General features: G+C 52.2%; 2 protein-coding genes across 2 annotated transcripts in view; one reads left to right on the top strand and one right to left on the bottom strand.

Moving 5' to 3' along the window:
* Window positions 1-384: 384 nt before the first annotated feature.
* LOC131407630 (serine protease HTRA1-like) lies at window positions 385-21743 on the bottom strand. Its single transcript, XM_058544387.1, has 7 exons — window positions 21721-21743; window positions 20931-21029; window positions 20290-20494; window positions 5680-5874; window positions 3634-3679; window positions 3103-3160; window positions 385-448 (listed from the first exon to the last, which is right to left on the bottom strand). Exons 1-7 carry the CDS (start codon window positions 21741-21743, stop codon window positions 385-387), a joined length of 690 nt encoding a protein of 229 aa, XP_058400370.1.
* A 233-nt stretch (window positions 21744-21976) lies between these two features.
* Window positions 21977-24190, top strand: part of LOC131407631 (deleted in malignant brain tumors 1 protein-like) — a 13922-nt gene continuing 11708 nt past the window's right edge. The window contains exon 1 of the mRNA XM_058544388.1: window positions 21977-22079. Coding sequence (XP_058400371.1) covers window positions 21977-22079 — 103 coding nt within the window. The remainder of the gene's footprint in view (window positions 22080-24190) is intronic.

Here is a 24190-nt window from a genome sequence, read left to right on the forward strand (position 1 = left end):
ACTTGCCGAAATGGGCCTAGCACCCTTGCCGGCCAATCAAAACGCCACCGCCCCAGGCCCGGGCCTGTCTAAAGTGCTAACCGGGAAGAGTCAAGCACCACGCAAGTTCTAATAACAACATGTGCTGCTCTTCACCACACCCACACGCACAGACACGCACGTTCTTCCAAATGTTCAGATGGAGAAATGGAGCCAGAACAGAGCAGGACCCTGTACAGAGCTGCCCGGCACGGCACCCACTCAGCTGGGCCTGGAAGGTGGTGACGAGGCCTCTGCACGTGGGGCCTCTCTCTGGCCAGTGCCTCTAGAGAAGCATCTGGCAGGCTGGATGAGGACAGGGGAGCGATGCAAACGTGCTGGCGAAACCCAGCCCCGTGACTGGTGTCACTTGAAGCTGTGCAAACGCCGGAAGCAGAGGCTGGGAGCCGGGGAGCCGAGGCTGTAGCGGCTGGGGGAGCAGGAGGGAGCACTGCAGGAGGCAGCAGACGGGGCGGCCGCTGACCCACCAGCCAGCGGGGCTGTTAAGGGACCTGAAAGGGCCAGGAAGAGCCATGCACCAAGCAGGGGCCTGAGTCAGCAAGCCCCATGACCACCTTCTAGAAGTGGAGATGGACCCAGGTTGGCGCAGAGATGGAGGGACAGGAGTCTTGGTCCTGAGAAGGTAGAGATGGGCCGGCGGCTCATGCAGAGGCCGTGGGCTCGGAGCTCCTGGTCTGAAGCCGCATCTGCCCACTTACTAGCTCTGTGACTTGAACAAGAGGCTTATTTTCTGAGCACCAATTTCTTCACCTGTCAAAGAGGATACATATAGCATCCTCCTCGGGGCTGATCTGAGAACTGAACTAGTAATAAATGTAAAATGCTCACACAGCAAGCACCCACAGATGTTAGCCACTGTGACTGTCCTTACAGACCAGACAATGGCAGGCTAACGACAGAAACAACAGTGGCTGTATTCTTCTAGTGGCGCCATCAAGGTTAACCCGCACAACTCCAGAGCAAGGGGACGTTGTTAGTGGTCCCCATTTCACACAGGGGGAAACTGAGGCTCAAGGACATCTGTTATCACATATGTTGCTAGTATTTACTGCGTGCCTATCACGTGTGGTGTATTAATTCATTCAATCCCCACAACAGCCAGAGGAATACCATGATTATCCCCATTTTGAGGGATGGGAAACAGGCACAGAGAGGTTAAGTAACTTGCTCAAAGGTCACAGCCGGTAAGATGCAAACAGTAAAGTTGAACCCAAGTCCACCCAGCTCCAAGAGCCATGCTTCTTCAACTCAGCTCTGCCTCCCAGGTTTTAAGGCTAATTTATGTTGCAAAAACCTCCCTCACAGCCCAAAGTAAGACGAAACATTTGTCCAGAGAGGTCCTGTGGAAGCCTGCAAGGATGGGTCTGGGGTGCTGGGATGAGCAGCCCCCACAGACTCCCACAGCTCAGTGCAGCCATGTAACCAAACACAAAATGTGCCAACAGTGAGCCAAACTGCCATTTCCATGGCCTTGTATGTCCCTGCATAAATTGCCTGTCTGCTAGGGTCAAAGACTTACTGGGTAGCAGCAAGGGAAGTGCTTTATCATTATTATTATTAATTTTATTAATTAATTGATAGTAGCTACTACTTAAGGGGTCAAAACAGTACACTCACGTGTCGCTTAATGATGGGGATACATTCTAAGAAAGGTGTCGTTAGGCTATTTGCTCATTGTGCGAACATCATAGAGCGTCCTAACATACACCTAAATGGTATAGCCTAGTACACACCTGGGCTAAATGGTACTAATCTCATGGGACCACCATCATGTACACGGTTCCTCATTGACCAAAACATCGTTACGCGGTGCATGACTGTATAGTGGATGGCCTGTTTGGAGCACGAGCTCTACCATTGTCTAACTGTGTGATCTTGGGCAGTTGCTCAACTTCTCTGTGCCTTAGTTTTCTCACCTGCACAATAGGGATAATGACAGGACTCTATGACGGGGGTTGATGTGAGGATTACATGAAATCCTCCAGGTACGGCACCTGGGCCAGTGCCTGGCGCAGATGAAGCAGGTGAGAAATAGCAGCTAGCGTCACTGTGGCTGGTGACCATTGCCACCACCCACTGAGCCAAGCCTTGACACATGTTAACTCACTCAGTCCTCACCACACACCAATATGCCTGGATTCTTATCCTCATCCTGGGGAGGAGGAAACTGAGGTACCAGAGGTCAAGTCGTTCCCAAGGTCACAAGCCAGGAAGTAGCAGAGCTGGGACGAGAACCCGGGAAGCCGGACCCCAGGACCCATATTCCTTCCCTGCACCTCCGTCTCCCGTAGTTCCCAGACAAGGAGCTGATGCACATTTTAGTCTTGGCAAATCAGTCCACATTCTGGAGTGCTAAGAAAGGAACCACCATTCTTTATATGTATCTAAACTATGGTAATGTGTTCACAATTAATTAGTAGTTAATTAATTATGATAATTAATATATGAATATCTATATTAATAGGTTCTGCCCTTTGCCGACCTTACCTGCAACAGTTTCAACCATGCCCGTGGTTACCAGGACTCATGCGATTACACCACATTTTTTCATCAAGGTTAAAACACCAGTGTGTTAGGACCCTGGCAGCCACACACTGCAGCTTCCTCCAGCTGGGGAAAACACGCCCATCAGTCATGCTGGGCCTGACCCGCATTCCGGGAGCCACAGCCCACACGCGGCAGAGCTAATGAAGGGCAGGGCGCTCTGGGGCCGAGGGAGGTGCTTGGGGCACTCCTGGAATGTGGGTTTCAACAGAACAAGTGGTGAAAGGAAAGCATGAGGGAGAGTGACCAACACCACCTGCTGCTCAGGCCTGCCTTAAAGAGGAGGGCAGAACATTCTAGAAGGAAGGACTTGCTCAGAACACAAAAACAAAAGTGAAAGATAAAACAAGAGGCCAAGGCTAATGGCCCCTCCTCTCTTTCCTAATGTTACTTAATTTTAACCAGAAACTGAGATATCTTAAGGCAACGTAAGTTTTCTCTTTCAGGGGAGCCAGTGAGAGCCTCCTGAAGTTCAGGAGTATTTAAATCTAAGACAGACACAGACATCCTGGTACCCACCTGGATGTGAGCGACATCATTTGGATGACAGTGTACTTCTTCCTGGTGATGGCTTTGCCTGGTGGGACAACAAAAAGACAACAAATCAGCCCAATTGGCAGCTGTGCCAGGGACACCAGGATCCAAGAGGTCCAGTCCCCAGTTTGCAGTGTAGAGTCAGGGCCATGGGGGATGCACTAAGGTGGTCCAAATCCTGGCTTGGGCCCCTACCTGCTGTGGGACCTTGGGAGACTCCTGTTATTTCAGTCAGTGGCCAGAAACCTGGGAGTGGGCCTGGACTCCTCTTTGCCTCACCTTGACATCTGATGAGGGTTCCATCCCTTACACAAATCCAGAATGTCATCCCTTTGCTCCAACCTAGTCTGGATAACCAAGAGAGCCTCTTAACTGGCTCCCAACTTCCACCCACCCTCCTCCCAGCCACAAGAATGATGTTTCGAAGTCATCAACCAGGTCATGGGCTTCCTGTTCTCAATGTGGTTAAAATGCGACCCAAGTCCCTCACCACAGCCTCCTGTGACCCTGGCTGACTTCTCTCCACATCTGTCTGCGACTCCACACGTTCACAGCAATCCAGCTGCACGATACCAGGGAGAAACCAGCTTAGCGCCTAGGGCCCCCATGCTTCATTACCAGGAAAATGCAGTCTCGTCTCAGACAGCAGCGTGGGGGCACTGCGGGGGGCTGGGAGAGGCGGAGGGCGCACCACCATGCCTCATTTCCTCTGCTTGTTGCAGGCTAGCTTTAAATCATGGAGGAAGCCAGTCTACAGGGTGTGCTTCGATTCAAGATACTCTCACAGTTTAGGGAATGCTGCACCATAGGAAACAATCCCTGAACAACAGGCTCCCCTCACGCCCTCCCACCATCATTCTGAAGGCTGTTGTTATATGGCGTGTTCCACTTGGGCTTAGAAGGGAAAACTGCCAGGTGAGTAGACATCACTCCTCACACACTCCCGCAGCACTGAGAATTCAGTCCCGACTCCTAGGGACCATCCTGGAGGTGCTGCCATCCTGGGCCTTGCTAGAGATGGCCTGATTTCATCTCCTGTAAACAACAGTCGAGCTGGGTGACCCCCGAGCTGCGCCCTCGCTCTGACAGTCTGATTCTAAGGCTTCCCTTTTCATGCTTATGTATTTAAACAGACTGAAGTGACATCTCTGTGAGCGGGATAACGCCTCATTCCAGGCAGGTCTTAAGGGAGGGCTCCTGGCCAAGACAAAGACTGTAGACGAGCCAAGCCAGCTCCTTCAGCAGCCTGGAGACGTCATTTGAAGGAGGTGCCGCTCTGTGACAGGCCAGAACTGCTGACACCTTCAGAATAAAGGCCCGCTCCTTTAAAATCTCCTGGGTTGGACCTGAATTCCACTGTGTTTACTTGTAACTTTGAAACACAAGCGTCTCCGCTGGCATTACACTTCCAGTGCTCAACTCCAGATGCCTCGCTCTTTCCAGAAAAGACAAGAAGGGTAATTTGCAAGGATGCAGTACATTCACGGATTTCACTTTAAAGGAATTAAATAATGTGCTTTGGGAAGTTCATGTGTGAAAAGAAAGCAAAAAAAAAAAAGCGTGTACATAGATTTTTAAAAAGGCCTTACCAGGTTTACTAATGGGCCTCTGGAGTTTCCACACTGAAACAAAGCAAAAATTACAAAGTTAGGAGTTTGTCGTTACATAGTCCGATCTACTTCCCTGCCTGGCAGGTTCCCGAGTGTAGGTTCTCTCCTGAGATTTGTTCCTGTCAACCTAATACTTTGCTGGAAAAAAAGGACCTTAACAATTTTGAGAAAGTTTTAGATGTGCCATAAATGGGAATGGTTTTCTGCTCCAGAGGCCACCTTTGAATCCCTAAAACACCCAGCACAACCTCCTTCTCTTGGCAACAGGCTGGCTGCCCGCTTGCTCCAGCATCACGGTATTTCAAATCTGCACAGCCCCCCATGCGTGTGACCCCGACTTTGCTGCCAGGGCTGGAAACCCACAGTTTGTTCTATTTCCATTACTTCTTGCAGATCACAAGAAAGTTTGGGAATAAAACCTGTTAGAGCAGTGAGTGAACAAAACATGTTGTGTTTGCTATTTATTAGACAGATGTAGGGAGAAAAAAACATTGCTTTTTAGAAACGTCAATCCTATAGGGAGACAGCTGCAGTGGAAAAACGTGATTTAAAAAAGATTCCATTTATGAGATTGCGTGGCACAACCCCTGGCCTCGTTAGACTTTGAACAGTGTAGGGGTGACGCTCAGACTGCGGCCCAAGGCGGAGCAGACCCCTCCTGGGGGCCACAGAGCCTGTGCCAGGGTGAGCGTCCCTCCCGCAGGAAGCAGCTCCACTGAGGGGCCGCTGACCCTCGGGGGGTGGGGGCTCCTCCCGGCGGCAGACCTGGGCACAGCTACAGGCCCTTCACAGGAGCCCCTGCAGACGGCTACGGGGGAGGACCAGCCCTCCGCCTCAGCTGCTCTAGGGGTGCAAAGGGAACCCCTTGGACAGCACCTTGAGGAGCCTGCCTCACCCCTGGTTCCTAAGCCCGGCTTTCCTAAACCCGCCCGGCCCTGCAGGCGGGGCTCACGTTGATGATGGCGTCTGTCTGGATGTAGTCCATGTCCGAGTTCCGGAGCCCCAGCTCTTTGCCGCCGCGCTGGGTGGTGCTGACGATCCCGGTAGTGACCGTGTTCTGAAGGGAAAACGGGCTTCCGATGGCGACCACGAACTCTCCCGGCCGCAGCTCCGAGGAGCGGCCAAGCAGCAGGACGGGCAGGTTTCCCTGGAAACACAAGGTTGGCGTGGCTGCGTTTGGTTGAGTTCACAGGATGGATAAACGCACAGGTGTCACGGAACGCCCAGCAGTGTTCACAGGGCCTTGGGGGAAACTGAGGTCAGGCCTGTCATCCCTTCCCTGGCCGAAGGCCACACTTCCCTCCCACCCACAACAATCAACACGTCCTGAGCTGTCACAGGGCAAGGCCAAGACAACGTGGGGAAGTTACTGGAGTCTCAGCACACCTTGAAGCTGTCGGCACAGACTCGCTCTGAAACCTTGAGGCCAGGAGAGAGAGGGAGACGAATTTAGGATTTGGGGCAAGACTACCTGGGGGTTCGTAGGGAGCGAAGCCCCAAAGAAGGATCCTGAGCCCACACACCCCTAGGGTGGAAGGGAAAGAGGGGATCTGCCCCCCTTATCATAGACACATCCACCTGAGTCCCGGAGAACCGGGAGCACTGAACGCGGGGAACAGCACTGACTCAGTTCGGTGCGTCTCTGTGCTAAGGCCCCAGCAATTCTGGGGAAGGGCCGGGATGGGCTTGGTGCTCAAGGCATCCAGGCCCCCAGATGCCAAGGCCCAAGAGGTGGGCTCTCTCCTCGCCTGAAAAGGTCTTCCGTCAACCAACACCTCTGCTCCCTGACCAGGTGGGCAGGTTAACCCAACAAGCCCTATTCCTATGCCTGTGAAGGTTGGGCAGAGCCAGGAGCCCCAAACCACTCCCCAAGCTCATAAGCCTCCAGCGGAACCCCAGGAAGCTCAGCACGGCCTGTTTACCCTGGGCCCACGCCAGCTGGCCCTGTGGGGAATGACGTCTTCCACCAGTCGCGAGGTGGGGCGTGGGCGGGCAGCTTTCAGGGCCGGTGGTGTGCACTCGGCCACTCTGGGGGAGGCAGGCTGGGAAGGTACCTTTCCTTCAGGGCCTAGGAATGGCCCTCAGGGCTGGGTTTAGGGCTGGGCAAGGGAACACAGTGGCAAAGGCTCCTGGGGCTGAGGCTGCCTGGCTGCCCAAGATAACAGTTGTTTTTCACCAACTTCAAGGCAAGAAATCAACTTCAAACAGAGAAAGGCGGGCCCAGCCCCATCAGCTCAACCACCAACTGGGAACCACATCAGGAAGTGACATGGCAGCACTCACTGGGAGGTCTTCATCAGCATCTGCTCACCACATCCCTGCCACTCCACCTCCCCCCGCTGGAAGGGGCCCGACCCAGGCGCCCAGGTCTCAGGGGGCTTAGAAGGCAGAGGGGCCTGAAGACAGTGCTCCCTCAAACTCTCCTCTTCCAGGTCTGAGCTCAGGCAAAGAGGACGAGGGAAGGAGGCAAATGCTTTTGGGGGAGCAGACGCTGTGACGACAGAGAGGAGAGACTCTCCCAAGGGGAGGAGAAACCAAGGGCCTGCGAGCCGCTCAGCCTGCCCACTGGGTAGCGCCAGGCCCCCAGGGGACACTGCCCGCTGCCGACAACGGGCCCGGAGAGCCCAGGTCAGCCTGGCTCCAGCGCAGTGAAGTTGTCCACTCTCAGCTGACCACATGGGCTCAGACAAGTGGACAGCAGTCATACGAGCCTGGAATCTCTCTGAGAACCAGTCCTCACTTGAGCACAGGAGGAGGAAACGCAGGTCACAAGAGCCATGTAGTCTAACCTGCACCAATGGGCGACACCAATTACCACATTAAGTTTTTATTCCCTCAAACATTTCATAGATTATGAAGGATAATCATACGACAGAAAAAAGCAAGTAGGTTACATATTGGGGGGGCTATAATATGAAGCCTGAATTGATGTGATGACAATCAATCCAGATGACAAAGCACTTTCATGACCACCGTCAGAGTTAGGGCATATTTCACTCCATTTTACAGATGTGAAAACCGAGGCTCAGAGATGGAGTGACTTCTCACAGTTGATGAGCAGCCTAACAGGAAAACAGGCATCCCAACTCTCAGACCTTCCCCTGTTAATCCAGAATTGCAACTGCAGGCAGAAATCTTTGCCTGCAGGAGTGACATGGGACAGAGATGTGGGCCAGGCCAGACTTATGGTTCTCGTGAAGTCAAAATGCCTTTTGGGAGCCATTTTGGGGGCCGGCTGGCCCCAGGAACATCAGGCTCTCCGGTCAGTTCCGGATCCAAATACAGCTCATTCTCAGCCTTGTTCCTTACCTCGAGGCTGTCTGCTTGGCCCAGCTGTACCTCCGCTGGCCAAATTCCTGCTCAGTAATTGAGCATCTTATTCCAAAGCTGTCTAGACACACGCTCCATGGGGGGGCTGGGGGAGATGAAATGCAGATATGGCTGGAAGCACAAAGCCACGCCTCAGCCTTGACCTGCAGATGTGGAACATGGGGGGAACCCATTCCTGGTCTAACCTTGCGATGCTGTCCGCAGGCTCGTTCCCGCGCCACCCACATCAAAGCCGTCTCCGAGATCCCGGCTGCAGACACTGTCTGGTCTCCCTCTGAAGTGGCCCCGGTCACAGGCCATCTTAGAGATGCCAGCCCCTCTCCTAACAGCCACTTCCCACATCTCACCATCTCGCTGGACCTCGAGGCACGCCTACGATGTCAAAGCACAGGCATCCCCCCACTTGGCAGAGCAGGAGGAGAGGAGGAAGGACGGGGCGTGCAGCTCCCGTCCTCACGTCAGGTTCTCCAGCCACGGGGGGATGAAAATGCAAGTGGGGCGTGCGCACAAAAGCAGCGAGGTGGCAGAGCTCGCAAGTGGCAAAAGCAAAACTCCGAGGCTCCGAGGCTCCATATCAGAGCCGAGAAGGAGCCCTGGGCCCCACCTGGAGGGCCTGTAGCTCACGTGTGGCCCAAGTCCCTCAAGGACGAGGGACATCCCAAAGTGAGTCCATCGCACTGCCGGTTCTCCGGGTCACGCTCCTGCTCATGAGAGGGAGGAGCCTGGGAGGCCTAGAAAAGAAGGGACATCTGGTTGACATGCACAGCTGCCAGCAGACCGCAAGTGACTCACTGATGCTGAATGACGTCCTCACAGCAGAACCAACAAGAGGGACCTTAAGAAAATCCCCCTAACACCCGACTTGTCAGCCCACGCCACCCAGGCTGATGGAGACACAGCCCAGATGAGGCTGTGAGGAGTCCCGGGTGTGGACTCCAGACTTATCTTGTCTGCGTGAAATCAGTGACCCCTAGCTGCAGACGGGATACTAAGTGTGTGGCGGATTTAATCCTGAAACTTGGAAGATGCTGGTGCATCTCACGATTAAAGAAGGCTCTACCATTCATTTAGATCACAGCAAGCAAACAACCACCAGCAGGCCTGGCAGCACTGGGTCCAGGAAACAGCCGACACGAAAGACAACTTTCTCAACAAGATTCACGGAGCGTCTCCTATGTGCCCAGCACAGTGAACACAGAAGATCAATGAAATCCACCATGCCCCGCAATGACATCCACCACCTGACGGGTGGACACACACACCAGGACACACAGCCGTAGAAAGAGAAAGTCCATCTCCTTCCCCATAGTCAGCTCAGCCTAGAATCTTCCATAAGGGCTAAATATAGATCAACACTAAAAATTATTTCGGTGCATCAGTTAGGGTTTTTTCAGCTACAACTAATACAAAATCCAACCTGAAATGGAATAAATATCCACCTGTTCATGGGCAGGGTGGTGCCAGGGCCGATCACCTCAAATTCTCAAAGGACAACATCGAGAAGGGCTCCTTCCTTCTTTCTGTCTGATCAACTTCAGCCTGTTCTCACGGTCATGAGACGGCCACAGCCCTTCCAGACATGACATAAAGATGTGACATGCCCAGGGAAACTAAGAGGCTCTTTTCTCCCGGGTGTCTCTTCAGAACAGCTGAGAATCCAGAAGGGCCCAGCACATGGGTCATTGGCGAGCATCCGGTCATCAGGTGACCCTCAACCACCCTTTGTGGAGGGGAACGTGGCCCCATGACTGCCTTAGCCCCTCAGGATTTGCCTGAGTTAGGAATGGGGTGGGTCGGGGGGACCTGACAAGCCCAGGGTTCCGCCAGCAGGGCGAGGAGGCTGAGGGGTGGGCGGCCATCAGAGTCCACGAAGCTTAGAGGAAAATGGTTCATTTTAGAGTGGTGATCCTAACACCTACAGTGTTTGCAAAGCGCTCTAATAACTATACGCTCGTTCATGCCGGGTTTTTGGGGGGTGGGCGTAGGGGCAAGAGGAGAAGTCAGCTTCAAAGGAAAGTGATGGTCAGTGCAAGATACAAGTGGTCCAAGCAGAGCCTGGCCAGTGCCTCGTGCTCTGTCATTCCCTTGGCCTTTACAGCCAGTCGTCCCTGGGACAGAGGGTACAGGCCTTGTGCCCTTTCTGCTCACAAGGGGACTGACGGTCCCACAGCAAGGGTGGTGGTACATGACTGGAGTCCCCACCTCCTCCATTCCAGGTCTTCTTCTCTCCAGCCCACTCGTGGGGCGTGGAGGCAGGCCTCTGCGGCACTGCCTGCTTCGCAGGCTCTGAGTGTGGCCTGGGCTCCTCCTGAAGGTGAGTCACAACGGCCGGCCTCCCCAGGAAGAAAAGCTGGGTCTGTGCTGAGAAATGCCCTGGCTGAGGGCTGCTTCAGGCTTACTCTCCAGCATCAACCAACGGTGGTGCAGAAGGGAAGACTCAGACAAAATGCACACATGCACACACATGCATTCACGTGCACACATGCACACGTGCATACACACATATGCAGACGCACGCACAATGCCACACCCTGGGAGCACCCTGTCCCAGGCAGCAGGACATCCGAGTTTGGTCTTCGTCCTGAACTAACTCCATCACCTTGGGTCTCTGGGTCTCCGTTTTACCGCTTCTAAAATAAAAGGATTGAGCTGGTGACATCCAAGGCCATCCCAGCTCTGATAATTAGGGTTCTTTCCAGAAGACCTGGTTGACTTCCAAAAAAGCTATTGGCAGATAATGGCTAAATTGGTAAGATCAAAACAGGTATCAAGGTCCTTAATAAATCTCTTTCCACACATCTCCCCTAAGGGGTCATAATCCCTGCGAACTCCTACAGCTGCAAGGGGAGGGGTATTCATGGAATTCTCCAGATGCTGGCTCTGCCAGTGACCCTCTAGAGAGGTCCTAAAAGAAATAACCCATCAGCACTTCAGCTTCCGGCTGCACTGGGCTTTGCCGAACGGCCCCTTTGTGCTCATTTCATTGCAACCTCACTCCCTGAAGCTTGGAGAAAAGAGCAAGAAAATGAATCAATTAAACTAAAGGATAATTGACAGCTTCTTTTTAAGTTAATGAGGCAAGTCAACTACTTCTTTCTCTTCCTGGAAAAGTATAAAGTGCTCCTGTTACAAAAATGTTTGTTTTGCTGAATCTGCGGGAGCCACTGCATCCACCAGCTGCCCAGCTCACTCACTTTCCAGGGACCGGGCTTCCAGGCTGGTCCTGTGTGTTGACTGAAGTTTCCTTAAAGGCTAGTGTTGCAGCAACTGGCTGCTACTCAACTGAGTGATTCAACGTGGCTTCTGGAAACAGTTATGCTAGCCTCTCATTTTCTTTAAAAAATATGCAACGGGGAGAATATCACCCCCCCCATACCCAGCAAGAGCCAGTGCTAGAGAGCTTGCAGGCCCCCTAAGAAAAAACCAGGCCGCAGGGAAGTTCAGGGGGTGTTAGCATCTAAGACGTGCCTAAGAGACAGTGACCCAGCCTGAGTCTGGAGGGAAGTGAGCCCACGAGGGGGTGAGGGACAGTGGAAGGTGAGCGGATCAGTGGACTGTAGACCCAGATGAACCAAGGATTTGCTGGAGCTGAGGTACTAGGGGGAGGACCAACTACATAATTTGTGGGGCCCAGGGAGAATTAAAAATGCAAACCCCTTGTTCAGAAAGTGCACAAAAAGTGTCATTCAAGATACTAAAATATAACCCTTTTTCTTTTCTTCCACATTCTCTCCCTTGACCTGTCATGATGTTTCCTATTTGTTATTTAGTGTCATGCTCCCTGGGACACAAAGATACTCACCAGGTGAGTGTGGACACCCAGGGCCTCAGGTCTCAGTGCTCTGCCCACCAGCTACCAAATGGACCCACACACTGTGCCTGGCTGGGGGCAGTGAACTCAAGCCAGGCATCTCCCCAACCGAAGGGCCCATCGCCCAAACCACAGAGGATGAACAACCCCCAAGGGCATTGCAACTTCCTTCCAAGCAGGATGTACTAGGTACCTGGATGGGAGGGAAGAGGCCTGGCTCTGCCTAGTCACTGGAGGAACGCCCCAGGGGGTCATCTGCCCAAGCCCTGCCACCACTCGCTGCCCCAAGATGCCACGGGTTATGCTCACCTAAACCCAACTCTCCCCACGCCCACACCGCCTGGGGGACAGAGGGTGGTAGTGATCGCTGCATGGGGCCAGGTGTCCCAGGTGACAGGGGAGCAGGGAGGCTGAGAACCCATCCTGGGGAGGTAGGGAGGTGGCAAGAGGAGGAACAGTGGTGAGTCAAGGCTCCAAGCCCCCAGCACACACCCCGCTGACTCATTGGACCTCACTTAGAAAAGAGCAACTGCAAGATAAAATGAAGACAGCGACCTCAGAGCATTAACCCCCAAGCAGGGGCCCTTCTGAGCACAGGGCCTGTGAGTGCACACGTCACACGCACATAAAGCGGCCGTGCCAGGGCAGGAAGCGGTGGACGAGAGTGAGGTGCTTGGGATTCAGATTAGAGAAGGTGGAGGTTATCAGTGATGACAAGGTCAAGGGTACAGCCAAGGGAGGGTGCTGCAGGGGTGAGACCACGGGGCCGAGAGGCCAGGGCAGGCAGGATCTGCTACATGGCACTGAGGTCACCCACACACAGAACTCAGAAGAACAGGGTTCTTCCATCCGTTTCCCCACTTGACATGTCGTTGCTGCTGAACAGGGACGGCAGAAGTGGGAGAGGGGGGATGAATGGGAGGGTGGCAGGGTGGGAGAAGGTCAGATGGGAGAGATAAGAGGAGTGGAGAGGTGGAGGGAGAGAGAAAAAGGAGAGAAGACGGCTGTGCAGAAACAAAAAGAGAGCAAACGAAAACCGAAAGAGCCTTGCTCCCCACTGTTTATGAACACCACCGTAGTATCAGTCTCCTGTAAGTATATCAAGAAACGTTGGCATTTCAAATATTCCCTTGTTCTTGTTGTTTAAACCACGAAATGTCAACAGTTGTATATGGGAGCCCAGCAGCCAGTGATTGTAAATGTCCTGCGGGGTCCAGACGAGGAAAAACATCGTCTCCATCAAGCGTAACTCTTGCCTTGTCCGTACATCAGCCCCTCTGATCCCCCCACTTTCGTCCACTGACTTCAGCTTGGCCAATGTCGCTATCCCAGTGTGGCCAACAGTGTTCAGCCAACAAGTATTCACGAAAATCAATGAATGTGAAAGTGAGTAAATGAAAGAATGAACATACCAGACCCTAAACGATCCATCAGGATCTTAAAATTGGGGTTAGCTCAATAATTGGGGTTAGCCAAGTCCTGGCATTGCAGTCCAGGTAACTGACTCTGGATGCGGCCTGGTTTTCAGCCGTCTTTCATCCTACACTGTGCACAGAGGTCTCCCCAGCCCCCAGTGCCTCTACCTCTCCTCCTACTTGTTCCTTCTTTGTACTTATCACCAGATTCATTCCAGTTTAGCTGTTTCCCCCGCTAGACCACAAGCACCATGGCTTTTGCCATTACTGATACATCCTCAGCACTGAACATGCGTCTGGCCAAGACAGATGCTCAATAAATATTTACAGTCAATGAATAAGGAAGAATTGAAAGAGTGAACAAACCAGACCTTAAAAGATGATTAAGATTTAAAACTGGATAATAGGGGACGGCCCAGTGGCGCAAGCGGTTAAGTGCGCGCGCTCTGCTGCGGCGGCCCGGAGTTCGCTGGTTCGGATCCCGGGGGCGCACAGACGCACTGCTTGGTAAGCCATGCTGTGGCGGCGTCCCATATAAAGTGGAGGAAGATAGGCACGGATGTTAGCCCAGGGCCGTCTTCCTCAGCAAAAAAAGAGGAGGATTGGCGGATGTTAGCTCAGGGCTGATCGCCTCACAAAAAAAAAAAAAAAAAAACTGGATAATAATTTAAAACACCTTGGATTTCATATAAATTCCTCTCTACTGATATTACAAGAAATGGGCAAAAATAAGGCCTCTCTCTGCTTAATCCAGCAAGACCGAAGCATCGTTGTCAGCAAAGAAGCACAATTCCCTCCAAGAGAAAGAGCAAAGGAAATCAGTGTCTCTGTCCTTTCCCTTTTGGTGACATAGTGTGTCACCTCACTTGGCTTTTATACTCATAGTTAGCTCCCAGCACATTCAACTCCTCTAAGATGAGGTGTTAATCATCTCACACTGGGGTTGGCAAACTTTTTCTGTGAAAGGCCAAAAGGTAAATGCTTTTGGCTTCACAGGCCATACGGTCTCCATCCCAACTACTCAACTCTGCTGTTGCATGGCAAAAGCAGCCATAGACTCTACATAAAGGAATGGGCATCGCTGCGTTTCAATAAAACTTTATTTACAAAAACAGATGGAGGGCCAGATTTGGACTGCAGGCCACAGTTGGTCAACGTGGACTCTAACACACTGTTACACGCTCACTAAACTGTCAAATGGAATCAGTGAAGGGCACAGGAGACATTCTCGATGGGGCACCTACAAATTCAGCCCCGACAACCTGGGAACTGCTTTGTCAGAACCATAAATGATAGTCTTAATCCAGTTCCCTGAAGAGAGAGCGCCAAAATGAAAAAAGGCATTACCATATTCGGAGAAAAACATAGACAAAGAATTTCCTTAACAATCAACTGAAGTTCTTGAAACTGGGCCAGAGAACACACAAGGGCTCCGATTTTGATGGTCTGGGGAACTGAAACGTTTTCACATTCCAGAAGGAGCTGCAACCAGAACAATAAGGAGCCACGTCCCCATCAGCCTCTGGACAAAGGCTGGCACAGGGGAATAACAGCCGGCTTCCACTCTGCTGTCTGGATGTACATGACCTAATGAAATATTGATTCCCACCCCCTAAAAATGGTAAAAATCAATATGCTAATAGAAGCCTTGCAACATCAGCAGGGTCTGTGGCATCTTTAGCAAATGCGATGGCAGCCCTCAAGTTCAGGGAGAGAAAGAAGAGAGACCACAAGAAGGCCAGTACAGAGGGAGTGGGGAGAAAGAATCCAGAATGGAAACACAGAGACAAATGAAGAGGGTAACTGTGGTGGCACGCTCCACATTCCAGGCTCCCCGAGCTTTATGAGCTTGAGTGACAGACTCCAGAAGACGGGAAGCTGCTCCAGAACGGGCTCCGTGTTATCTGATTCACTTTTGGACAAGCTCGGGCGGCTTAGTCAGCCCTTCTGACAATCGGGTTGCCTGAGGAGAACCGGCTGCCGGCGGTGGGCATGAGTCACACTCAGCGCCTGGCCGCTCCCCGCCCCCGCCACCGTCCCAGGGCGCCGCCTGGAGCCTCCTCACCCAGGGATCTCGGGGCAGATTCACCACACACTGGGCCAGATTCAGGCTGGAGAAGACAGGCCTCCTGGGACGGTGCGTGGAAGGCCCCAGGCCCCTCACCCCCCTTCCTGGAGTGACCCCAGTTCTGAACGTCACTGAGATCAGTGGTGTCAGCTCTTCTGGCCTCGGCAGCCAGCTCAGCAGTAAAGGGACCCTCTGAAAACAAAGCGGCCCCGAGCCCAGAGGTCTCCCTCTCCAGCCACTTCAAACAGGCCTGAAGGTGGCATCTGGCACAAAGGTGGCCAGGGACGGGTGCAGGCCCGGCGGGGCAAGGAAAGAAAACCACCTCACAAGCCTCCACAAGGCGGCTTCCAGATATTTCCCTGGCTGCTGGCGTCACAGCAAAGCGCCCACAGGAATCGCCACCAGCGCTTTGATGTCCCCAAGACCACAGAGCTACTGCAGCCCCTGCAGAGCCACAGGCCCATCCAACTCCAGGCAGCCCTTGGGATCAGATGAGCACTGGCTGCGGAGCCTGCAGGGGAAGAGGAGGGTTCTGCAACCAGCCTGCTACAGGATCATCTCCTCATCTGAAATGAGAGAGAAGCTCACAGCGTGAGCCCCTGTTGCCACCCCGCTCCAGCATTCCACAGAGCAGAGGGCCCTGAAATTCATCCTCAGGTGTGTTGTCAAGCATCTACTACCTGAGAAGTGACCAAGACACGTGTGTCCCTCACACTCCAGCAGCGAAGATAAACTTAAATCTACAAATAAATAAGACAACAGTCAATTATGTAAAGAGAGGAGGAGGGAAAAATGATCAGCACAACGTGATCATCTCTCGGTTATGTGTCCCCTGAGTGATGGGGGGAGGGGGCATTGGGACATGGGGAGCTACCTTTGGTAGGGGGTCAGGGAAAGGCTGTCTAAGGCCGAATTTAATCCGAGACCTGAAGGATGGGAAGGTCAGCTGTGGGGAAGCTGGAGGGAGACACCCGAGGGGAGGGGATGGCCAAGACCCTCAGGAGAAGAGCCCTGTTTTGTGGCAGGCAATAGAGGAGGCAGATGGCTAAGCAGAGTGAGTGAGGGGCACAGGGAGGGAGGGGGCATCCCATCAGGCTGGACTTCAAGGCCCTGGCAAGCAGTTAAGATCTCTTTGTAAGAACAGTGGGAAATGGGTAAACGGTTTTCATACAGGGTAGACAGGACATGATCTGAAAGTTGCAGTCATCGAGGGGGGCATATGCTTTTCTCCAGCATGTTTCCTAATCAACTCAGCTGGAAAAACAGCTGGAACAAAAGGGATTTTCCCCTCTTACCTTCTTCATACATCCCCAGTATTTCTGCCCTGTACTCTGGCCTAAAGAAACCAAATCTCTCTCTTTTTACACCGCCCCCCCCCAACCCCCGCGCTGTCTCTCTCTCTCTCTCTGTCTTTCTACACTACTCAGGGAAAAACTATACTATAAAACTATAATGCTTCCTTTGGATAAAAAATTTTAAATGCTCTGCAAACACGGCCAGTGTCACGTTACACGCGTTTGGAAAGAGTTTGTCTCTGAAGCTGCACTAGTTTGCCCTCAAAGCTGCTTTCTATTGAAATGTTCACATGCACACTGTCTGTCCTTGCTTCCTGCAGCTGCCATTCCCTCTCCCGGCGAGTGGGGGCCCCAGTAGCAGCCAAGGAAAGGGGAATTGCAAATCCTAGGAGAGAAGCACAGAAAGGGATGCCTGGCCACCGTTGAAGGGGATGGGCCTGCAGGGGGAGACCCTCCACCTCCAGCTTGGTGGGGGGCAGCAGACCAGGCAGAGACAGCTGCTCTGCTGTGTACTTTCTTCCAAAAGTTCTCCCTGTCTCAAAACTCAGCAGGGAAAGTAAGTGCATTTGTCTACTCAGCAGTGAGAAGCAAAAAAGACAAAAAAAAAAAGAGTTTTGGTTGCAAGACAAGAAACGTCTCTGGCAACTTCAAGCCAAGGAGGGTTTACTGGAGATGTGAGGGGAGCTCCAAGAAGGGAAGGAAAAGTAGACAAATTAGGCTCAGAAAGGGCAGGAACTCAGACACGAGGGTCTCAGCAGCAGCGGCTACACCAGTTTCAGCCACGTAGCTTTTCTGGGGGTGACATCCAGCTACAGCTCCAGAGGGAGGATCTGCTTGGTCTAACGGGTCGTGTCCACCCCTTGGCCCCAGGGAGTGGGGCGCCATGACTGGTGGTCCCACCAAGACTGTCCAGTGGGGGAGAGGTAGACCTGAAGGAAATGCTGGCTGCTGCTCCCAGAAGAAGGGTGGCTGCATGACAAGTGCACAGCGACGACCGATGTCGTCATTAAAGTCGTGGTAATTTTCATTCATTAGAAGTGGCTCGAATACCATGCTCAGGAAGGACAGCAGCTGCTGAAGTCACGGAGAACCCTTCAAGCCAAATCATGACGCTGGGGGGAGGAAATGGGCCCAGATTATGAGCCACCAACTTAGCCATTGGGCCCATGTGGGTGGTGGGCGGTCACACCAGTTTCACTGGGTTATGTGACAATGGCCCTGGAGAGACTGGGCCATGGCCTCACATGGCAAGCACCGTTTGGAAGAGTTTTCGATCCTCAAGCTCAATTTTGTTGGTCTTGTTCTGCCTCCTCTGAGTTTTCCTGCTATTGCTTTTCTGTTGTTTCCGAGAGCGACACAATGCGAGGCCAGCTCACACCCCACCACTGCCCGCACGTGTATTAAATAGTGTGCTGGGCTGAACTGCACTCGCCGGGGTCAGATGCTCCTTCCAAACCAAGCCTCACTACAAGCCAGTCTCCACCCCGCTCCAAATCATCATCAAACTGCGGGAGTGAGAAGGAAAGAGCTGGAAGCAACGCATTTACTCTCCCCACTTCCAACTACTATCAGCAAAAAAAGCAGTTTAGTCAGTGGAAACCAGTCTTTGTGTGGGTGTTTGCAATTTAATATCCCTTCATTTCCGATTCCATTTTCAAAAGCCACATGAGTTCAACTTTAAATTTTGAAGTCCCTTTTTCTTGGGCTAGAAACACATCTCAAATAGCGTGCTGGGGGCAGAAGGGCTGGGCTCCCGGGCGCAGGTCAGAAACACTCTGCAAAGCTGGTCTGCTGAGATCTTTCACATCCTGCCTGGACATGCCAGGGGTGCCACCAGGACATACCCTCCACCTTGGCTCCAAATCTGAAAAGAATACCCCCGGGGCCAGGAGCAGTTACACGGTATGCGCCCACGCGTTCCAAACACAGAATTATTCAGCAGGGGCAGCTCACGCAGTGTCCGGATCAGCGCCCTGATCAGCGCCCCGCCTGCAGAGCCCCCACTGCTGGCCGCCTTCCAAGGGCTCGGTGGAGCTGAGCAGTCCGCATGTGGCCACAGGATGTGTTATTCTGGCCGGCCTCCTTCCAGTGAGACTACCACATCCTGGACACCTTTCTAGCAGCATGTTCCTAAAAGGGGATGCACCAGCCTTCCCGGGGGCTATTTAAAGTCGAGCCCTCCCTTCACACCAAAAGATCAGGCTCCATCCTTGGGCACTTGGGGAGCAGCAGCCTGGCTGTCTTAGGAGCCTATAATTTCACCGCAGCGTAGCTGTGTGGCTTGGGCAGGTTCATTAAGCTCTCTGAGCCCTTTTTTCCTCCTCTATAAAATGGGGATAATATAGCTATCTTACAGATTAGGTGAAAGTTACAAACGAAGGCGGAACCTGGCCCAACATTGGAGCTTATCAAATAGAAGTTATTATGATTATACTGTGACCAATAAACACATTTGGAAAGATTAGTTGTTGCTCAGAAATTCCACAGTAACCTAAGAGAAAGAATGTGCAATTGCGACCTCGCCAAACGGCAGTTACCTACACCGGGCACAGAGCCTGTTTCTGCCCCGCTGAGCAGCACAGACAAAAATAGCCTGCGCAACACCACACTGTCTGACCTCAGAGCCCACATCCAGGTAAAGTCACGCAGGGAGCTGGAAGAGAAGATCCCTCCTGGCTCTCAGTCTACGATCTTTTCCCAGGCCAGCAACGAGATTCCAACCTACCCTGATTCTTCCTTCCATATGAAGCCTGGAAAACTACAAGGGTGTGAAGAAACCAGAAAATGCAATCTCAGTGCACTTGCCACACAGCCAACCAAACCTCCGAAATCAACACACCAATGAGTGGGAATTTTTGATGGTCTAGTAAGAACTGGATTTATTTCAGGTATGAAGACTTTGCTAAAGAAATCAACAGAGCAAAAATGGCTGCAAGGAGAATATTTAAATAGAAAGCAAACCATTTTCAAACACAGTATTTCCCAAATTGAGCTCACTATGTCTCAGTTTTGAAAAATCAAGAAAAAAGTTCTATACTCAGATCATTATAATTTGGCGTATATACCTGTTTGCAGAAGAGTCATGTGCACATTAGCATATTAAAAGCTCTGAGATGTTTTGTAAGGAAGAAATCCATTAGCTTTGTCTTAAGTCAAGGTTTCCAAAACTTTTTGAGTATGGAGTACTGTTTTAAAGCACATTTAGTAACCCTGCAATAAAACAATAACAATTTGGGAGACCAGGCTTGGTTTCAAACCTGGTTAATGCACAAATGAATAAAACTCTCTAACAACAGTTGACTCAGGGTCGGGAATGGAAAGGAGACTGAATTTTCACTGCTTACCTACTAATTTCTTTATAAACCTGTTGTTTTCCTTTATAAAAAAGAAAAATACTGTTTTTACAACTCTCTGATCTTATAGCCTGCTTATTAAAGAAGCTTCCATGAGCCCCACTCCCCACCCCAGGCCACACTCAGCATCTCCTAAATGCTCAGACTTGACAGGTTCAGTCCGGCTTCAGCTCTCTCCCTGAGAATCTCTTGGAATCGGGGAGCTCTGGTGCCTTGTGACCTCTCCAGGTTTTGCCACATTTAGCCAGGGCCTCTGAGAACTCGGTTCTGCGGGTGGGGAACACACTTACCTCATGGTCAGTTTTGATAAGTGCAATGTCCGCCTTCTCATCCACATCCTTGATTTTGGCTTCGTAGGTGGCGCCACTCTTCAGCTCCACTTTGACCTGGTGCTTCTTGGTCACCACGTGGGCGTTTGTCACAATGAGTCCATCTTCGGATACTATAAACCCAGACCCACTGGCCACGGGCACCTCCCTCTTAGAAAAAGGAAGCCTAGAACAGAACCCAAAGGAGCACCTCGTTCAGCCTGAAACACCTTAAAATCACCTCTTCAACACATCAATGGTTGGTTTTGCAAAAGCAACACACATCTTGCAATTATTACTTTACACACTGGGTTTATTTAACATTAAAAAATGGAACATCAGGCTGACTTTTACATGTACTAAAAAATTCCACTTTGAAAATGTTCTTAGGGAATCTCTTCAGAGCCAGAGGCTCTTAAAACATCTAGAGGGGTCAAGAATGTAAATTTAAATAGTCAAAAGGGAAAACATCGTTAGGAAGAAATGATATCTTCCTGTAAGAATATATTCAGTGACACTTTGACACTTTCAAGTGTGTCAAAAATAGCTCGGATGTCATGCTAACGGCAGCATTTATTGGTGGAAGCTTCAGAGGTTGTAAGAAAAAAGAATGCCCTCTTTACTTGCGAAACAATTCAATGTGAACCACGGCAGGCGCGATCTTCTCTATCATGTCGGCAATAAAGTTGTATTTGTGGCCCAACTGTTGGGATCTTCCTGCCCTGAGAACAAAACCAAAGACAAGACATGTAATGATACTGTGCTTTGTGCTGTGGCCACCTAGAGAGGGACAAAGGTGAGAAGGAGCCAAGGTACGCACTCAGAGGTCTTTGGAAACCGGGAGAGGGGCGAGGACAAGACCACAGACCTGCAAAGACCCTTCCCACTCTCAAGGAAATACTCACTCAGATAAGAGAGCAAAAACTATCAAACATGACCCCTTTACTCAGCTTCTTTCCTCTCAATAGTTTCACCGTGAAAATATTGAGCAAGAGACACTCACAAATACCTGGACGACCTACCAGCTATTCTAAAAAGTTGGTCGCCCAAGGGTCACCTTGACATGGCATCATCCTCCACCAGTGTTCCTTCCCCGAATCCCACGGCACCACAAAGAAGCAACCCTTCTCAGCAAACCACCATCAAGGGGGGCTGAGGTAGTTTTTGACGAGATGCTCATCAGACATTATAGATTTAAAAGACTATTATGAAAAAGCATTAAGGCAAAGATGCAGATCCTCTTTCCCACTGATACCACAGAGCTGGCAGAGGCCACTGTCTGTCCCCAGAGCAGTTTTCCACCACACCTTAACCATTCATTCCAACCCCCGGGATGTCCCAGGCCAAAAGCACAGGAGGTACCTTGATACTATTGGAAAAAAAGAGAGAAGAAAGTCCAAGGTGACTGCTTGCCCAGGGAACTGAGCCATGACCATGGCCCCTGAGTCTGGAACACGCCTCGGGCCTGGGACCTCAGGAGAGACACGGAGGAGGTGTTCTTGTGCTCCCGCTAGCACCGAACCGAGTTTGGCCCTGCAGCTGGTGAACGGAGGTGATCGGTGTCAGGGCCGGGTGGAGGTCCTTACCGAGGCTCGTGGGGCACCGGGCCACGTCGGCCCCAGGAAGTGCCCGCTTCGGTCAGGGCTCAGGGCCGATTCTCCTGGACAACATGGGCTGCTCAGGACACGAGTCCGACCTGTGGAGCTGCAGCCACAACGGCTGGAACAGCCACAACTGTGGTCACCACGAGGATGCCGGTGTCGTCTGCTCAGGTGGGCCTCCGAGATCCCCGGATCCCCTCCCGGGCGGGGGGGATCTTTGCTGAGAACAGACACACTCTTCCCGCCCACTCGGGGCCCCCACCCGAGCCCCTCCCAGAGATCCTGTGCCTCCCAAGGTGGCCCGGGGGCAGCTGGTCACAAAAGCGAAAGCGCTAGGTCAGGGTGTGGGGGGTGAGGGGCGGCAGGGTCAGCTCCCCTCTCCTCTTAGGCCAACAGCGAGGAAGCAGAACTGCTTTGGAGCCGTGACGGCACAGTGGGCCGCAGAGAGCGCCCACCGTTCTGCGGCCAGACAGAACGGGCCTCCTCCTTCTCAGCGGGGTCGAGGGCTCAGTCCACACCCGCGTTTCCTCTGGGGCTTCCTTCTCGGCGCACCGCTTTTGGGGGTGCCGTTGGAAAATGGGCCACCCTCACCCCTCGACGGGTGCCTTCATTTGGGTCTTCCCAGCAGCCGACTCAGAGAACAGGAGTCCAGGCTCCGGCGTGAACCGGGGAGGGCGAGAAGAGCAGTGGGGAAGGGGGCCGCCGGGCTGTGGGCAGTGGCGGGTCGCTGAAGCCCGGAATGCTGATGAGCCAGCGAGGCCGCTGGGGCTGGAGCTCCATCCCCAGCAGGGTCTCGGGGGCGGCCCGATTAGTCTCGGACTCCCTGCCCCTGGGCTGCCGGAATTGTTTGGAGGGTAAATTTCACACCTCCCTGAGATAGGAAAAACAGCATTTGTTCCCAGGTACAGTTCGAATATGTTTCAATTCCATAAATTGGTGTTGAGGCTTGTCTTTTTCACATTCTATGCTTTTGGTTCAATCCACAGCAGCCCCTTGGCAGCAAAGATGGGGGAGAAGCTTACTCTGATCCTCTTTTTGCAAACAGTAACAAGCAGATTTCTAAATTTATGTCAAATATTTGAAATTAATACAAATGAGTAAATGTTTTAGTTCTTCTTTGCTAAAGAATTCTTTTTGTCAATTCTGGCGTATATATGTACATGAGATAATGCAATTTTCTGGGGAGGGGGGATGTGCACGTGGGGATGGATGTGTCCCCACTGCTCCTGGAGCACAGGGACTGGTTAGCTACACCTGGGCCTCAACCACTAGATGCCCATTAGAGTAACCTGGAGCTTCAAGCACAGCCATGCCCGGGCCCACCTGCACGTTCTTTCTATCTGGCCTGCAGTGGGCCTCGGATATCTGTAGGGTAAAAATTTCCTGTGCTGACTTGGGAGTGCTGCCAGAGTTACGGAGCTCTGGCTACAGAGACTGCCCTGACTGATGTAGTTTTATGGGAGATGCAGTTACTGCCCGGCGGCCCCTGAGTTCCCCTGGCCTCACTTACAACTGTCCCACCTCCTAATGGGTCTTTTCCCATTAGGGAAAGGAGCCCTGGGTCCTTTCTCTCCCATCTTTGCTGCTAAAGTGACTGCTGGGGAACAAAGGCTTTGTATTTGATTGTGAGTTGAGTGTGGAAGAAGGAAGCTCTTGAAGGCAGAAGGAAGACAACGAGGGACCCTGGGTCACGTTTCCGGGCAGAGCCAGGCTGCCCTGGTGACAGCTCCCGTTAACCACAAAAACTTTCTGCCCCAAACCCCGTGGGCCAGTTTCCTTGCTCTTCTCGTTGCCGCATCACCTGAAATCCTCCCGCTAGAGACGCACATAGTCCAGCGCGAGCTGCTCTCTCCACTGGATGTAGCTGGGAGATGCACCCTCAGCATAGCTTAGTGAAATCTCTTTTAGTGGATTCTTAGGTTGTTTTCCTTTTAACATCAGTGGAGATGAGGTGCCCGAGGGGACGAGGAGGTGGTTGATATTAGGGTAGGGGGTCCTGGAGGATACTCCGGCCCATGGGGAAGGTACGGCTGCCCAGGGCGCAGGGCAAATGGAGGTGGGTCAGGAGACACAGCCCTGGAGAGGGAGGACACCAAAGACACCAGCAGGTTTGATGGCATCAGGGAGGGTTGCAGCTAATCAGGGACAGCCTCTGCTCATGGTCATCATCTCCAGGGGCCCGTGGGTTCGACCTCTGAGTCTCCTCCTGATTGACCATGTTTGGCTGGGACACATGGTGTCGACCTGTTTGCACCTGGAGAGGCGGCCTAGTCGTCTGTGTG

This window comes from Diceros bicornis, chromosome 6 (genome assembly GCF_020826845.1).
Source record: "Diceros bicornis minor isolate mBicDic1 chromosome 6, mDicBic1.mat.cur, whole genome shotgun sequence".
NCBI lineage: Eukaryota > Metazoa > Chordata > Mammalia > Perissodactyla > Rhinocerotidae > Diceros > Diceros bicornis.

Bases quoted from the DNA above. Each gene is read 5' to 3' on its own strand.
- LOC131407630 (XM_058544387.1), bottom strand. From the start codon at position 21,743: ATGGTCATGGCTCAGTTCCCTGG. The intron at 20,495-20,930 runs GTAAAGAGGGCA...GTTCTGTTCTAG, and splicing joins CACATTGAATTGTTTCGCAA to GCTTCCTTTTTCTAAGAGGG. The intron at 5,875-20,289 runs GTAAGTGTGTTC...TTGTGTTTCCAG, and splicing joins TTATCAAAACTGACCATGAG to GGAAACCTGCCCGTCCTGCT.